This window comes from Sceloporus undulatus, chromosome 1 (assembly GCF_019175285.1).
Source record: "Sceloporus undulatus isolate JIND9_A2432 ecotype Alabama chromosome 1, SceUnd_v1.1, whole genome shotgun sequence".
NCBI lineage: Eukaryota > Metazoa > Chordata > Lepidosauria > Squamata > Phrynosomatidae > Sceloporus > Sceloporus undulatus.
Genome location: NC_056522.1, coordinates 285,467,128 through 285,485,583, shown reverse-complemented (window position 1 = coordinate 285,485,583; position 18,456 = coordinate 285,467,128). Strand labels below are relative to the sequence as shown.

General features: G+C 40.8%; 1 protein-coding gene across 1 annotated transcript in view; it reads right to left on the bottom strand.

Annotated features, from left to right (window-relative positions):
- Positions 1 to 15,002, bottom strand: part of DCDC1 (doublecortin domain containing 1) — a 368,535-nt gene extending 353,533 nt beyond the window's left edge. The window contains exons 1-2 of the mRNA XM_042459567.1: positions 14,935 to 15,002; positions 14,290 to 14,352 (exon numbers count right to left, since the gene is read on the bottom strand). Of these exons, the coding sequence (XP_042315501.1) occupies positions 14,290 to 14,352; positions 14,935 to 14,946 (75 nt within the window). The 5' untranslated portion in view covers positions 14,947 to 15,002. The remainder of the gene's footprint in view (positions 1 to 14,289; positions 14,353 to 14,934) is intronic.
- Between the last annotated feature and the right edge of the window lie 3,454 nt (positions 15,003 to 18,456).

The following is an 18,456-nucleotide window of genomic DNA, read 5'->3' as shown; positions in this document are numbered from 1 at the left end:
GTGAACCAAAATACATTTGCACAGTCCCGAAGGGGGGGGGGCTCCAACTGCCCCTTTTTCAGCCAGATTGGGGCCGCGGCAACCACACAACGCAGCCCCAATCTGGCCTTTCCAGGGTGCGAAAAAGAGCTGCAAAAAGCGGTTCCTTTTTGCACACTAGAAAGGGCACAATAGGCATGACACCTCATCTAAACAGCGCTCCTTCGGCGCTGTGTCGTGAGGACACAGCACTGTGACACTGCACACTGTGTGGTGCATAACACGGCATCACATTACCCTGGCGGCGGAGCTGGGGCATGCGTCATGTAGACGTTACACCCAAACTGCCCCCAGACCGGCCCAAAGTGCCGGTCTGCACAGGGTTTTAGTTTGCAAATGAATATTATTGGAATCAATGGGTCCGTACAGACAGGCCAAAATAAAGCTGCTTCGGATCACTTTGGAGGTATGCTGTTTAAATGACACATGTGTCTTAAGAGGCCGGAAGCCGCACCAAAGCCATGCTCCAGTCCTAAGGACTTCTGGCCTCTTAAGACGTGTGTGTCATTTAAACAGCATACCTCCAAAGTGACCCAAAGCAGCTTTATTTTGTCCTGTCTGTACAGGCCCAATGAGTGCAAATACTCCACATTTTACTAGATATACTACTATAACTCCTCAATTCCATACACACATATGCAAAGGAAATTTCACCTGACTGGTAATACATTCTGCAGTATAGATTCTTTCAGTGTCAAATAGTTAGGGGGAAATATAATGAAGGAGATCCAGGGAATGTAAATGACCTCCTATTTATATCTGGCAAAATATGTTTATATTTTTAAAAGGAAGTATATCAGAAGACAAATGTTAAGAATGTCAGAATTATTTCATATTTTCATATGCATCAAAGCCAATTAGCCCAGTGCCCCCTTTTCACAAACATGTGGGAATAAGCCCAATTATCTTGAAAAAAGCCAATTAAAAATTAAACAGATAATCTTAATACAGTATCTAAACTTCCAATAATCTTTGCATAATGACTTTTCTCACAAAGATGTTTTTAACGTAAACTGTGAAATATTGTCCATCTATTATGCTTACAAGCAGCAAAGACAACACTCGCAACACTCTGTTGTCTTTAAATTGCAGTTTGCGCTAACAAGTAATCATAGTGACACTAAACATGCCTGTTTTTCTAGCAGAGATATATTTAGTTCTTCAAGTATGTGAATAATTCCTTCACTTACGCAGGTGTAGAAGACCTGTATTAAAATCTGTAGACCTGTACACCATGGAACAGAATGGATAAAACAAACATATTTCTTCTTCTATTTTTATTAAGGAAACTCTGGTAATTATTGTTAATTTGCACAGTTTATATAAGAAGGGTGGGTTTATACTAAAATATAGAAAGCGGCCATGGAACTTACTCCCTAAGAAAGAATTTCTTTTTCAGGCTGAAACTACCCACTAGGGCCAAAGACTCCAAGCAAAAGTTACAGCCCTGTGGCAAAATGCACTATTGCACTAGTATGTATTTCCAAATCTTGACTACAGTTTTTTGGCTGTGACTTGTTTGGTAATTCAGAGACGTGTAATGGTGCAAAATATATTTCTGAATTTATTGAGGGGAAAAGAAAAAGTAATAAAAGGCTATTGTTGCAGCAGAAACCAGCAGTACTGAGACTGCAGCTATTCAGATAAGAAACCTATAACTATTTCCATTAGAAAAAATGTTATTCCTTACTGCCAGACAGTGTTTTCACAGTCTACAGCAGGGGAGGAGCAAAGGGTGACCTGTGGACCACATATGGACCCCAAGGGTCAAAAATTCTTTGTCCCTAAATGGATTCCTAATTTCTGCCATGCTTTTTTTAGTCCCAAGAGAGGCCTTTCTTAGAATAGGAAATGATTCTCAAGGTCACTTCCTATTACAATATAGGTATCTCCTAGATAAAAAATAATCCAGGAGTTCCAAACACATGGTGAAAAGGCTTCCCACACCATGTTTGGGGACAAAAATGTTTTTATTTTTTTTTTTCCAGAGGGGTTGGGGTACACTCTTTAGGGTCGCCTGGGCAATCAAGGAATACGGCCCCCTAGCCTCCAACAGTTGTTCTCAAACCTCTGGTCTAGAGTAAAGCTAAACATATATTTTATATAAATACTGATATTCTATTTTCTCACATAGTTATGGCAGATGTTAAATGGAAGCAATGATGTAAGACACGCTTCTGAACAATTTAAGTCTTTTTAATTATATGAAGAAAGCGGCTAATTAAATTCCTATGGACAGAAAACATATATCTGAGGACCTATATAGAATATATCATTTGTGTATAGAATATTTGTGTATTGAATACACAAAGCTGTAAAGCAAATGGATACCTCTAAGTTGTTTCTCCTAGGATTATTCTGCTTTACAAGTCTCTTCAGAGGCCTTTGTTTGTTTGTTTGTTTGTTTGTATCACAACACATTCCCTTTATATTTATATACTCTCCTCTTTTTGGGGGAGCAGATGGGGTCAGGAAAAAAGTTACAGCATATCTTCCCTCCTGTAAATTTAAATTGTTCTGTTATTTGCAATCCTGGTTGTGACAGAGATGTTTTCCCAAGAGAAGTAAGGGTTAGAGCTTCCTATTTGAGCCAAAAGCTTCTGTTAGATACTTACAGCTCTTGAGCTTTCTGTGAAAAGCTTTCTCGTAACACTATACTTAAAATACAGATATATCTTCTTTTTGTCTTGATGGGTACAGAACAACCTTTTGCAAAAATTCATTTGTTCATGATTACCTACGTTTGAAGCCTGAATATGTCTAACCTCAACCTATCCCAGCAGCAGAAGCAAAACACATCCATGTCTACTACCATGCATATGGATTCCATTACTATTGCACATACTTGCACAAGAAGCATGCATCCATTTCATGCACCACTAAAAATGTAAAAGAATGCAGTAGGCACTAGTCTGTGTGACTGCAAAGAAATCACTCAAGTGTACTCTTGTGCAGAATTTATAACATGAATATTTAATTCAAATCAATTTGAACAAGGGCAACAGCATACTGTTTAAGAACAGAGTTTAAGGGCATAACAATAATATAATGATGATCAACAATATATTAAATCACAACATGAAAATATGCAAGAAAATCTTCACTTGCTCAAGAATCTCAGCCCATAACCAAGAAGTACAATGGATTTATAAAAGAAATGTCAGACAATATTTTTATAGCTCTATCTGAATAATTAGACTCTGATTAAAAAGCAGTAGCTGTCTGGAGTTAACAAGCAATTTATGTGGTAGCTGACAAAACATTACCTGAACATTTCATTCAAATCAGTCTGAACAAGAGCAATGACATGTCGTTTAAAGAACAGGCTTTAGGGGCATAAAAATAATATAACGATGATCAACAATATATTAAATAGATGGGTTTTATATTTTAACAAGTTTTAAAATAAACACAATACAAATAATAATATGGAAATAGAAACAAAATTGGCATATAAAAATAATTTACAATAATGTAATCTCTGCATCCAGGTACTTGATGTTACTGAATTTAGATTTTATTTAATTTTATCTCATGTGCATGAAACTGTTAAGCATAACTAGTTTGACTATGTTTTACTAGTTCTTAGCCATCTATTATTCAGAGATAATACTATATGTTTCCTTTCAATAGAAACATTTTGCAATTCACTGTCTATTAAGTCATAGTTCATTTTGCCATGTTATTTATAGAAATTAAAAACAAGTCATTACAGTCAACGGTACAACTGACTATGCCATTGCATTTAATGGAACTTGATCATCCATGGACTTTGGTAGGCACAATGGTTCTGAAACCAAACCCCAGTGGATACCCAGGGCCCACTGTATATTAAAATCACTAGTGTGCATTTGTATATAATGTATATAATTTGTATATAATTTGTATAATAGCCCAGGATTTCCTCTGCCCCATCCCGGATTCGCCCCTTTTCACTTGCTGCCCCTCACTCCTGGAACCTTCTTTCCCCACAAGCAAGAGCCATCACTTCTTTAACCAACTTCAAAATGGAGTTGAAAACCATCCAGTTCTGAGAAGCCTTCCCAGGCATTGCATAATTGTCACTTACTATTTAATGTTCTTTTGGTGCCTGTTTATCAAACCATTTCCTGTATCGCTATGTACTGTATATGCATTATCCTACTTGAGAGTACGTATTTTCCCTGGAAAATGATTAACCATCCATTATGAAGCCAAGCCTTCCCTCCAGTCCATCTGCCTTGGTCCAGGCCTTGGAGGTCGAGAGGAACTGCTGGACCTCTTACTCTTTCCCTCCACCACTCCCTTCTCCTTCTGTGTCATGTCTTTTTAGATTGTAAGCCCGAGGGCAGGGAACCGTCTAACTAAAAAGATTGTATGTACAGTGCTGTGTAAATTTACAGCGCTTCATAAATAAAGGTTAATAATAATAATAATAATAATAATAATAATAATAATGTATCTTTTTAAAATTGCAATTATGTGAGAAGATAAGCAAGTTCTTCTAACATGCAAACATCTTCTTTTCTGTTTTCCCACTAGTGTTAAGCACCATTAATGAATTTTAAAACTTTTTTTCTTGATATTAAACATGCTAAGACAGCAAAGCCCCATGTCAAATTATCTCCACTCCTTCTTTGGAAGTGAATGCCCATTTTTCTTAATTTTTTCCTTATATTGTCTTCAGGTTCAACAAGAATTTGATAAATATCTGATAATAAATTATATGAATTATCTTCAATACACAAAATTTTAAAATTTATAAGACTGAAACATCTCTAACATTACTACAAATAAGATTTTGTAACTTAAACTTTTTAAAGTATTCGTTTTATACATCCACTATTTGATTTCATGCTGATAAAAGACAATTAATGTATAGTTTTAAACAGTAGAGTTTGTCCAATGTTTCATGTTATGTGTGGTGCAATGTTAATTTCCATATATATTTCAATGTAAGCAAGTTTCAAACAATTATTAACCATAAAATAATAATAGCCTAGTAATGGAACAAATTAACAGTTGATTAACATTACATCTTGAATTCAGGTTAAATAGTAGATATTTTAAGAGGGGAAAGAGACCAATAAATTGGCACTGTTAACGACATAAACCAAATCTTACTATCTTTCAAATTATCATATCTGACTGAATTTCCTCCTTTTGCTCTTAATTCACCTGCAACACATTAGACAAGGTAATAATTTATGATAATCATATGAAAATATACAATTAATATTCATCACCTCTAGTTTCTCATCACTTTAGATAATCAGTAATGCAGAGTGAAAATGCTGTCAGATTTCTAATTGCTTTGTAATGGGCCTGAAATAAGAAATCATTAAAGACAAACAATCTGTCACTTGTCTGTTACCTTAACTATCTACCACTAAAAAAGAAACTCATTAAAGAAATTGCTAATGAGCAAAAGAAAAAAGAAAAAAAGATGGCACTGAATGTGTCCTGCAATGTAATTTAAACAATGGTCTATTAATTTCTATAAAATTTATTTTCATATCCCAGTCCTCAGGCAAAAAGAGTCCTTGTGTGCCTTATATAAAATCAATAAAAATCAAATAATGTCTGCCTGTATAATTCCCTATACACTATATTCACCGTTATGGACTTGGGAAACATACATCAATCAAATATACTGATTTTACTACACAGTGGTTTGTGTTGTTGTTGTGTATCTTTGAGTTGTTTTCAACTTACGGCGATCCTAAGGCAAACCTATCACAGGATGTTCTTGGTAAAATTAGTTCAGAGGGGATTTGCCTTCGTCTTCCTCCAAAGCTGAGAGAGTGTGATTGGTCCAAGGTCACCCAGTAGGTATTCATGGCCAAGTGGGGATCCAAACCCTGGTCTCCAGTGTCATAGCCCAACACTCAGTCCACTACATTGGCTTTCACTACCAGGTGTATCTATCATAATAAACACATTTAACAGGTACGTCACATTATTTCCATGTGAAAGCTATTGTTTTGCTACATATGTATTCGAAGGCTTCCCACCTACCTCTATAGGGGGGGACTGTTCCCTTTGCATATATGCAAATTATATTGATTGTGTTCTTTACCTTCTTGTAGTACACAGGTGAAAAATATGTGGCCCTCCAGATGCTGTTGGATTGCAACTTCCATCACCACTAATCAGTATAGCCAATGGTGTGGTGCAATGAGAGCTGGAGATCCACACCTTCTCAATGCACTGTCATAGAAGTTAGTCAGAAATCCTTTTCACAGACAATAGTTATAGAAGTAGTACATGGTTCACGGGGTGTCTTTAATATTTGTATATACTCTTTATTTCCTCTTTCTTGCATGCCAGTGGTCTCCTATTTGTCAAGTAAGGCGTGGGACAGACCACCCAAACCATGCGGCTTCCCGCCGGTGGAAAAAGAACCCGCAAAAAGCAGGTTCTGCTAAAGCCATGGCGGTGGCGTAAACAGTGCACCACTGGTGCACTGGTTATGTAAGCGCCATGTGGTGCTGTGTGGACGCCGTGTGGTGCTTATGTAACAATGGCAGAGCCCATTTATACACAGTGGCGCCATTGTTACGCCCTTATCACGTACTAGGATTGCAGGGCGTGTGGGCGCTCCACCCCCAGGCAAACCTAGCATGTGACGAGAGCATCGCAAAGGGCCCATGTGTACCGCAGCTAAGTTTAGTAGGGCTGACACAACTGGTTTTATTATAACTGTTACAGCTATTAAATCACTTATTCAAAGTCCCTGTGTTACTAGTACAGATGTCTGGAAGGCATCATTTATACAACGGCCATCATTTATACAAAAAGGGAATTCAGATGCTGAGTTATAGTGGCTTTGTAACCAAAACAGGGATACTGGGGGGGGGAGGAAGGCAGCTCCTGAGAGAGCCCCAATCCTTACAAAAGTAGAAAAATATATTTCAGTGGTGGCCCTTACATCTTGGGTGGGAGGGTGACAAATCTATAAGCGAAGGATCTCCTTTAATCTGATGGGGGAGAGTAATTAGGGGGAGCAATATATTTGAAAGGGGCACACATCACAGTGGTGTCCCCATGCCAAAAAAAAAAAAAAGCTAAAAAGTTTAAGAAAAACAGTTGGTCAAAATTAGTAGTTTTATGCTTAAAAACCATCCCTACCAAGTACACATGGCAGAACCAGGGATCAGGCAGTTTTGTGATCAGCAATGCATTTTTCTCTCATATGAGCAGTGGCAGTTAATTGATATTCATTGTTAATAAAGATTTCATATCAAACTGAGAAGTTGTTAACATAGCTGCAGTTTTAAGAAGCCTAGGGTTGCTTCTTGTGAAACCTGTGAAAATCCATTCACCTGTTTTAGGAAAAAAGTTAAATTGGACATGCCCTAAATATAATAGTGTTGTTTTAACAGTCAATCCATCATTTTATTTATACTCATCTTTCCCCCAAAACCAGGACATATGATGGCTTTCTGATAAAATGAAATCCAAGTAATAACACATGTAAGAGCTTATTACGTAGCTTATTAATTCGGCTTACCTCTACCTAGTTTAAATTTCTATTCAGGCTGCATCCTGATCTTAAAAGAAGGTTTTTGCTGCCAAATTTGCTGCCCGAATACAGCCCAGGTGCGTGCATCCCCGCTTCCAGGAGCGCTCCGTGCGGCTCTTTTCCGATCCGGGAGTTTTCCGGCTTATGAAAATGGCCACAAGACTACTCCTGCATGACAAATTTAGCTGCAAAAACCTTCTGATAAATCTTTAAAAGCCTATATAATTAAAATTAGTTTAAAACCTTAAAAGAATAGTATAAAAGTAGATTTCATATCTACAAAAAGAGAAAGCCTATCTACACTATATCTACATAAAAGAGAAATCTTAAAAATCTTTACTGGGTGATGAAAGTAAAGCAAGGAGGTAGTCAGTTAGGTTTCCTAGGAAAGGAGATCCAGAGTCTAGGAGCAGGCACAGAAACATCCATCCAACACTCCTCTGAAGGTGATAGAATAGAAAGAAATGAGATCTGAGATCTTAGAGTATGGGCAAATTCAGGCCTGGTACATATGGGCCCTTTGCAACGCCCTCATCATGTGCTAGGGTCAGAATGACTTGAAAATACACAACTAATAGGATATTGTTAGTCAATAATAATACAATATTTGTTGTAATATGTTCCTGTCTCTATAAACATCATTGTTCTATCAGTGAAAATTATCATGTTCTATCCAATAAACATAATGAAATGTCTGCATAAATTCAAGCATACTATTTGTTTCCCACTATTTTCCAGAATAAAATCATACACCATTAGAATTCTCTGCGCCACCCTCACATGAGCTAATTTTAGAGTAGATTTCTGAAAAATTAATTCCGTCCAACAGAGCAGACAGGTTTTTCGTATAAAAATATGAAGTACATGTGTAAAGATACATCTTTGGGCTGTCATATGCAGGAAAATATTTTAAATAAATAAATAAAAAAATTTATTTGTATACCGCCCTTCCTGTGATCAGGGCGGTTCACAGCAAATCAAAACAATACAATACATCAACACAGCAAATCAAAGTAACAACAGTACAAATACAATAAAACTATTAAAACCAATATTAAAACCCCGTCAGCCAGCCATCACTGCTGTCAGACGGGGAAGACTAGCTGGAGCTTGTGTCGGGGAATGCTAGTTGGAACAGGAAGGTTTTTAATTCCTTCCTGAACTGGGCCAGGGAGGTGGCCGAGCGGAGCTCTATGGGCAGCGTATTCCAGAGGGTCGGGGCGAAGATGGAATATGACCTCCTTACTGTGGAGGCTAATCTAGCCCCCGGGACCCTCAGTAGTTGCTGCCCAGATGTTCTGAGGGTGCGGGGCGGAATATATGGGGAGAGGCGGTCCTCAAGGTATCCTGGGCCCAAGCCATGTAGGGCTTTATAGGTTATAACCAACACCTTGTATTGCACCCGGAAGCGAATGGGCAGCCAATGCAGATCTTTAAGTACAGGTGTAATATGACTGGCCCTGGAAGTACCAGTGACCAGTCTGGCTGCCATATTCTGTACCATCTGTAGCTTCCGGGTATGGTACAAGGGTTGCCCCATGTAGAGCGCATTGCAGAAATCCAATCTCGAGGTTACCAGAGCATGTACTACAGTTTCAAGGTCCCTCTGGGCCAGGTATGGGCGCAGCTGGCAAATAAGTCGAAGCTGATAACAGGTGCTCTTGACCGTCGCATTCACCTGAACTGTAAGATGAAGCGACGAATCAAGAAGCACCCCCAGACTGCGTACAGAGTCCTTCACAGGAAGTGTGATCCCGTTCAGGACAGGTGGAACCACCGCCATTCCTGGACCAGGGGAACCTATCACAAGTACCTCCGTTTTCTCTGGATTCAGACTGAGTCGGTTTTCCCTCATCCAGCCCATTACCGACTCCAGACAGGCCACGAGAGGAGAGACGCCATCCTCAGTCACTGCATCAGTCGGAGACATAGAGAAGACTATTTGGGTGTCATCAGCGTACTGATAACCCCGCGCCCCATGTCTCCGGATGATCTCTCCCAGCGGTTTCATGTAAATGTTAAAAAGCATGGGAGACAGAATGGCTCCTTGAGGGACCCCAGATATAAGGGCCCTCTTATCGGAGCACACGTCTCCCAGCTGCACCATCTGGAACCTCCCAGAGAGGTAGGACCGGAACCACTGGAGCGCAGTGTCCCCGATTCCCACCTCAGCCAGGCGCTCCAGAAGGATACCATGGTCTATGGTATTGAAAGCCGCTGAGATGTCCAAGAGCACCAACAGGGACACGCTTCCCCTATCGATGCCCAGACGGAGATCATCGACCAAGGCGACCATGGCCGTCTCAACCCCGTAACCCGCCCGAAAGCCAGTTTGAAATGGGTCTAGATAATCCGTTTCATCCAAGATCGATTGAAGCTGGATTGCAACCGCCCTCTCGATCACCTTCCCCAGAAATGGCAGCAGCGAGACTGGCCGATAATTACTATGTATCAGGGGGTCGAGGGAGGGCTTTTTTAACAGCGGTTTTATAGTGGCCAATTTCAAGCTGGATGGAAATTGCCCATCCCTCAAAGATGTATTAATAATCCGGTGTAACATCGAGTTTACCACCAGTCCCCCCTGAGCCGCTAGCCATGAGGGACAGGGATCGAGAGAGCAGGTTGTCTTCCGAACGCTTCCAAGGATCTTGTCCACATCATCGGTACTGACCAACTCAAACTTATCCAGTTTAATGGAGTCCACAGAGGCTCTGGATGCCTCTACCCTTGGTTCTGCCCTAATGCCGGCATTAAGACCTTCGCTTATCCGAGAGATTTTATCCGCGAAGAAGTTGTTAAATTGGTCACAGCAGGCCTTAGAAGGTTCAAGGATCTGGTTCAGGGTGGAAGGGATCTGAGTTAGCTCCCTAACCACCCTGAACAACTCTGCTGGACGCGACTCTGCGGACGCAACACGAGCACCATAGAACGAGTTCTTAGCTGCTCGTATCGCCTCTCCGTAGTCCTCCAAAAGGTGGTCTAGGAGAGTCTTGTCGGATAAGCGCTGGTGTTTCCGCCAGCGGTGCTCTAGCCGTCACAGAACCCGCTTCCTCGCCCGGAGATCTTCCGTATACCAGGGCTTTCGTTTGGAAGCCGACCTGAGAGCCTTAGAAAGACCGGTGTTACATAATGCTTTCTAGTTTCCCAGATAAAAGTCATTTCTTATGTTGGATAAGAAGCTAAGCAAGGTAGAAGTTCTGTGACCTGTTGCTAATACTATAAATGCCCCCAGGTAAATCAGATGTGGAAATCATGCTGCCCTCCAGATGTTGATGCCCTAACTGCTGAGAGCTGTAGTACAGCAATAACTGAGGGGCACATGATTCCCACTCTAATTTAAAGTGTCTTCTTACATTCGAAACTTCAGTGATACAACCATTGTAATCTGATACTGGTGATGGACCGGAAGAGGGCAAAAAACTGAAGCTTAAACTACAAAACAGAAACAATCAAACTGCAGATCAGAGAACAGGGATTCAATTTGTGTTGTATCAGATGTACTTCTGGATTTAGCCAGTCTTAAGTGCTAGATTTCAGGAATGTCTGGAAGCGCATTCTCACAGCTAGGACTACTCTTCCCATTCCTGGAGGCATTAGATCTGGACACAGTGGGACACAATAAACTTCCTGCTACGCTGCAGAGACAGAGAAACCATACCACACTTTCTCACAGCAAAAAGGACCTTAAAATTCTCACAGGCCAACCGTATCTACAACAGAATGGAACATGCCCTGTTACGGGAGAGAATAAACACCACCTGCAAAGAGCTGGTTAACACAGACAAAGAACTACTATCACTCCACCTGGGCATCAGTCAAAAAACTGGGACAAAATTCACCTATGGGAAAATGAAAAAAGATGTGGCAGACCACACTTTAAGACAAAAACAAACATTCAATAAATGCCACAAGCACCAGCTGAAACCGTCACTGGACACATCACAAACCATCATCAATCTCATCCAGCAGCAACTTTTGAAAGAGGAAACATCCACCTTGGCCAAAGGAGGCAACTTTGGAGTAACCACCACCGGAATCCCAGTTGAAGACATCATTGCCCAGGTTGAATCTGCCCTCCACCATCTCCCAGAGGAGGAAGCGGAAGAGATAAAACAGCAAGGAGCCTGAACAAGGCAAAACCACCTCCCAGCAACATAATCAAAAAAGAAAGAAAAGCTATCAAGGACCTCAATTCGAACCCAGACAAAAAATCAAGGAACTCCTGGATCCTGCAGCATACAAAAAACTGAAACAAGATCCAACCAACAAAACCACCAGGAAAACGAACACCCTGATAAAAAACTCCTCAATTCTGCAAACCACATGCCAAAGTTTGTGCAAATCCGATGATCTCCCACCAAGACTATGGACTTCCCAAGGTCCACAAGGATTCCATTCCACTCTGACCCACAATGAGTGCCATTGGATCCCCTACATACGACTTGGCCAAGTTTCTGGCCACACAATTACAAACTCATATAGGGGAAACCCCCAACTACATCAAGGACTCAGCTCACTTCATAGAAAAAATCAACAACCTCGAACTTAAACCCAGAAACACACCAATCAGCTTTGATGTGGTCTCCTTGTTCACCAAAGTCCCCATAATGGACACCATGGCATTCATCCGATAATTTTTTCCGGAAGCCATCACAGCCCTGTTTGAACATTGCCTCACAACAAACTGATTCCAGTGGGACAATGGATTCTACGAGCAGAGAAATGGGGTAGCCATGGGAAGCCCTCAGAGCCCTGTGATATCAAACTTTTACATTGAACACTTTGAAAAGCAAGCCCTGGAAACAGCACTAAAACAGCCCACATCTTGGTTCCAACACATGGGTGACACTTTCACCATTTGGAGCCATGGAGAAGAAGACCTGGCTGTGTTCCTGAACCATATGAACAACATCCACCCTAACATCCAATTCACGATGGAACAAAGAAGAGGAAGGAACATTGCCATTCTTGGATGTCATCTGCAAACCAAACCAACGTGTGGACCACACAGTATTCAGAAAACCTACACACACAGACAGATACCTGCACAAGAACGCCAACCATCACCCAGGACAAAAAAGAAGCACACTAAAAACATTGGTGGACCGGGCAAAAAGGATATGGGAACCCCACGTCCTGGAAGGTGAACTGAAGCACCTAGACTGGGCTGTACAGGCTAATAGTTATTCCAGCTCAGACATCAGAAGGGCTGCCATACCCAGAAAAACCCAAAGGAGTGAAGACAAACAACCACCCAAATTTTTAGACTTATAGGCTCCATTCAGACAGGCCAAAATAAAGTTGCTTCGGGTCACTTTGGAGGTATGCTGTTTAAATGATGCATGCATACTAAGAGTCTGGAAGCTGCACCAAAGCTTTGCTCCAGTTCTTAGGACTGGAACACGGCTTTGGTGTGGCTTCCGGACTCTTAGGATGCACCGCTTTTGGCCTGTGTGTACTGGGCCCACAGTTAGGAAAACTTGGCTTGGGCTATGCTAACATGGGTTAATATTGAATTAATGTTGGTTTGAGCCTCAACATTAGATACATTTTAGATACACTATAAATTACAACTAGGCATGTAAGTCATTCTGCCCTACAATCTGGAGGCCTATTGTTCCAGACAGCAAGCTTCCTCTGCTTTGCTTAACATTTACAGACAAGCAGCATCCAAACATATTCTTTAAAAAGGTTTGTTTATATCATAGATCAAACAACACACAAGGCTGCAGTAGGAAAGCCAATCAGTTTTCTAGGAACGAGTAACTACTGTATTCTGTTAACCAGAATTCTTATTGCAGAACAGAAAGACACACTGCCAGCTTCCTGTCTCTACATCCCAAAGGAAAAAAAAATGGCACAATATTTTTAAAGACCTTTGCTGCTTGCAGCCTACCAACTTCTTTTTAACTTTTATATATCTCATTTTTTCCTAAGAGGGACCACTTTTCAAGAATGTATGACATTATAATTTCTGAATATTTTAATGTAATTTGATAGTGTTTTTAAATTATTTCAATTGTCCTAAATTTTATTGTAATTATTATTATTTATTAATGTTTTTATCTTTGAGCTGCCTTGGGTCTCTCCTGGGAGAAAGGCGGCATAATAAATAGATAGATAGATAGATAGATAGATAGATAGATAGATAGATGGTTAGGCGTTTCTCCATTTTCTATACATTATGTACAATGCTGTGAGCCAAGGTCGGAAAATGTAAAAGAGTCAGGTAGCGAGAATGTTCTCCTTAGCAACAAGCCAGCCAAGTGCTTTTGGAACAACTACAAAGGAGGACAAGGTGCCGCAAAATGTAGGACATAAAGAAGAAGAAGGGCCCTCCCAACTCCATGAGGGCTAGCCTGAGCCAGAAGAGCCCTCCCTCCAGTCCAACTTCCTTGGGCCAGGCCTCAGAGGGAGAGAAGAATGCTAGACATGAACGCCTTCCCCACTGCCATTCCCTTCTCCTTTTGTGTCATGTCTTTTTAGATTGTAAGCCTGAAAGCAGGGAAATGTCTAATAAACAGTTTGTAAGCCGCTCTGATAGCCTTTAAATACTGTAAATAAATAAATAAACATAAATATAAATCCATGCTTCTTAGCCAAGCTCAAAATGGAGGACATTTGGGAATTGCTCCCGGACAGAAGGCTGAAACGTAGGGCGTGCCCTGGAAAAGGAGGACACCTGGTCACCCTGGTTCTGAGACAGAGCTGAAACTGGCTGAAGCAGACACGCCTTCAAGTCCCACCTGCGCCAGCATCTCTTCGCAGTCGCTCTCCTCCAGATCCATCTTTTCCGTGCCATCAGAATACTAGGAAATAAATAAGCAGAAAACATCAGTAAACAAACAAACAAAACATCAGTAGCTTTTCAAGGATACAGACTGGAATGGGGCAGAAAAAGAGGGCCTTGGGGAGAATTTACCACCCTCTGAATCCTCCGCTTTTGCTTATTCGCTTGTTATTTTAATAACGTATGAATTGAAATTATTAACTGCTTAATTGATTTCTTTTAGGGGAGGGAGGGATATTGGAGCATGGGATTATATGTAAATTTTAACTTGCAAGCCGCCTCGATTGTCAGTGACAGAGAGGCGGGATATAAAATAAAGTTTTATTGTTGTTATTATTATTACTATTATTACTATTATTATAACTAGTTTGGCTTGTACCCCAGTTCTACACTTTTCCCAGAGAAAGGTGCCCCAACAAACTACGCTTCCCAGAATTCCATAGCATGGAGCCATGGCCAGCTGAAAAGCGGGCTCAAACCGGGTTATTTCTGCAGTGTGGATGCAGCCCTAGCTCTCAAAGAAGAGTTTCATGGAGAAACTCCATCTGACAGAAGTAAAGAGTCAATCAATGCGAAGAGGAACTGGAAAAAGCTCTCTTACAAAACCTTCCATCGGCTCAGAGCGGCTTCTGGTTGCCATGGCAACAGCGTCCCTTTCCCAAAGGCAGGCTCGCTTTCTTCTCTGTGGGGTGCGCCTCTCTTTGCGACCCGGGCGGAAACAGGGGCCGCCCTGCTGGAACGTTCCATCGCATAACTGGACTGCTAACAGTGCCTCTATTCCACTGTTAGCGCGCTGGCTGCCTGCTCCTGATGCATTCTGGGACTTGCAGTTTAAGGAGGGGCATTTAGAATCCTCAGCCAGGGAGCTCTTAGACCTCACTGAACTACAAACCCCAGAATGCAGCGGGAGGTAGCCAGGGCAGTTATAGTGAAACAGCAGCAGCACTATGAGAGTGTAGTGGTTAGGATCTCTTCTCCCTTTTCATTAGTCTTGCTTTAGTTTTGTCGCATGTCAGCCCCACACCTCTTTCTCATTTCTAGTACTACTTTGTGGGGGTTTTCATGGGACACTTTAAGAGCCCTAAGCAGAGCAGCTTTATTTAGTTTCATAATAATAATACTGTAATAATAATAATAATAATAATAATAATAAATTTTATTTCTTTCCTACTTCTCCTCAAGGCCCCAGGAGGGTTACAGCATGTTATACAGTCTGTCCCCCTTATCCACGGATTTTTTATTATCCACGTATTCAAACATCCACAATTTTAAAATATTTTTAAAACATATACATTCCAAAAAGCAAACCTTGATTTTGCCCTTTCATCTTAGGGACACCTCATTACTCAGCCATTGTATTTAATGTGACTTGAGTATCCGCAGATTTTGGTATCCGCGCGGGGTCCTGGAACCAAATCCCAGCAGATATCACCATTGTAATACAAAACACAATTAAAAACACATCAAACCACGGATAAAGTAATATAAAACCACTAAAATACACTAATAAGAGCTCATATCCAAATTTTAAAATCATGATTTAAAATAGATTGGATAGGCCACCACATAGACCGATGTCTTTAATGCTGTTTTAATGCAGCAGACAGTGTTTTCAGCTGCCGTATCTCTTCCAGCAAGTCATTCCACAATCTGGGGGCAGCGCATAAAAAAGTCCTCTGGCTGACAGTTGCCAGTCTAGTCCTGGGCGGCTGGAGCAAACATTTCCCAAAGGACTTGAGTGTACGGGGGGAATGTACGAGAGAAAGCGAAGTTTAGGTGGTCTTGTTGCCCCCCCCCCCCATATCTGTTGACATATGTTGGTTAACACTAGAGCTGACTCTGTCGATGAGGACTGCAACAGTTTGAATGGAATATCATCTATTTTGGGTGATATGTTTCTTGCCATTTCTCTTGTTACAGCTTCCTCCTCGCTTTTTAGAATTTGGGGTTCATCTTCCTATGGCTCTTTATTCCACATGTCCTTCATTTTGTCATCTCTTTTATATAAAGAGATGTAAATACTCTTCTGTGTATTGCATCCAACATCTTTTTATTCCTTCCTTCCTGGTCTTAAAATATGTTATTTTTATTGTCATAGAGTGTCTCGGTCCTTGGTTTGAACTTTCCTTTGATTTCCCAGATCTTGTGTAACAGGTCTCTCATTCTTCCCTTTTTGTTGTTGCCTTTTATTTCTCTGCATTTGTCATTGTATTAGGGTTTTTTTCACACTAGCTGTTGTACAGTGTGCCCGCATCATATGCAGGCGCATTATACACTGTGCACCGGAAGAAACAATGGCACATGCGCCCATGGTGCACATACGCCACATGCTGCCACGCACCACCGCGAGCACAAGCCCTATTGGGGCTTGAGCATATGCATTTTTTTGTTTTACACAGGGGGGTCCGGAACAGATCCCCTGTGTAAAACAAGGGTGCACTGTACTGTCTCAAAGCAGCCACAGAGTGGATATTCCCACCCATGAATGAGGTAAAATGGAGAGGAGGGCCTCTAAGAAGGAACAGTCCTTCAGATAACCTGGACCTGATCTATTTGTAAGTCAAAAGTGAGTAGCTACATACCTAACGGCACCAGATCCCATCTGACCTTCAAAGCCAAGCAGGGTCAGCCTTGGGAAACCACCAATGAACACTAGGTGCTGTAGGCTACATTTCAGAGGAAGGAACTGGCAAAACCACTTCTGAGTATTCTTTGCCTAACAGAACCCCATGATATTCATGGGTCGCCATAATTTGACAGGAGACTTGAAGGCATCCATACACAAATAGGTCATAAGCAACAAGGGAGCTGTAGCCAGCCCCACTTAACAATCTGGCTGAAGCTTTTTGAACCAGCTCAAATTTCTGAACACACTCCAGTCAGCCCCATGTAGTGTGCATTACAGTAATCCAAATGGAATATAACTACAGCACATGTCACTGTGGCCAGATGTGTCACCTCAAAGAATAGATGCAGCCGGCACACAAGCTTTAAGTATGCCAATGCAGTCCTGACAACTGCCAAAACCTGGGCTCCAAGGCTCAGGGCTGAGTCCAGGAACACATCCAAACTGCCTCCCTCCTCCTCACTCTTCTCCTTCTTGCTCTTCTGCAAGGTAGCAACCTATTCCTTTACATGTTATTTTTACCTCTGTTACTAAATTTTTCTATTAAATACACATCTGCTCCATTAACTGCGATATATTTGTACAAGTATAAAAAGCCAAAATACCTCAAATTATTTAAATTACAAGAGGGAAAGCCTAAAACACTGAATAATGTTGCATAGCTGAAAAGAGAAGGGGTACAATATGAAAAACACACAGCGTTGTCTATTAGACATCCTGTCATGCTCAATTTATCTTTGCTGCAACATTATTAAGAACTCAATCACTCTGTGGGAAGATCATACTCATGTAGGTTGTACTGTTCTCATCCAACTGGTGATTAGCAGCATACACACATAGCCTCCTTTTTTCAGGTGCAGCTGAACACAATGCCACAGCCTCCATTATTATTGTAAAAAAAATTAAACATTCGTATTCTGGATTTGGAGGTATTTTTGTTTTGCTTAACATACCCCATAAATCGAAACCAACCAACAAGACATGTATCTTCATGGTTTTCATATTTAGAGTGTCTGACTTGATGTGTTAATTTCCCCAGAAGTGCTAATGATCCTAATTTTCTTTCTAGTGGTCCAGTGACAAGTTATGCATTCCTTTCCATTTATACACAATAACCTATCTTTCTGCTAAACGTATAAATGACAGACTTTTTTTTTAAAGATAAGTCTTTATTATCTCCAACATAGAATATCAGTAAACCCAGTGAAGGGGAAAAGACCATTGTTTAGTTATTCTTCCCATTTCAGTAAATAATTTTAACAAGAAATCTTTAATTACAGGCCCAACCACCACACAGGAAAACTATTATGTTTCTTACTTATAACATCAAAAAAATCCACAAAACAGCAATACTTTTATTGGGGCAACCAAAAATGCACAAAATACATCATGCAAACTTTCAAAGCTCCATTGACTTATGCATCAGACAAAGGTGTGAAAAATCACACAGAAGCAAAAAATGACAATGTCAGAGTCACAGGCCTACATTTTGTCAAA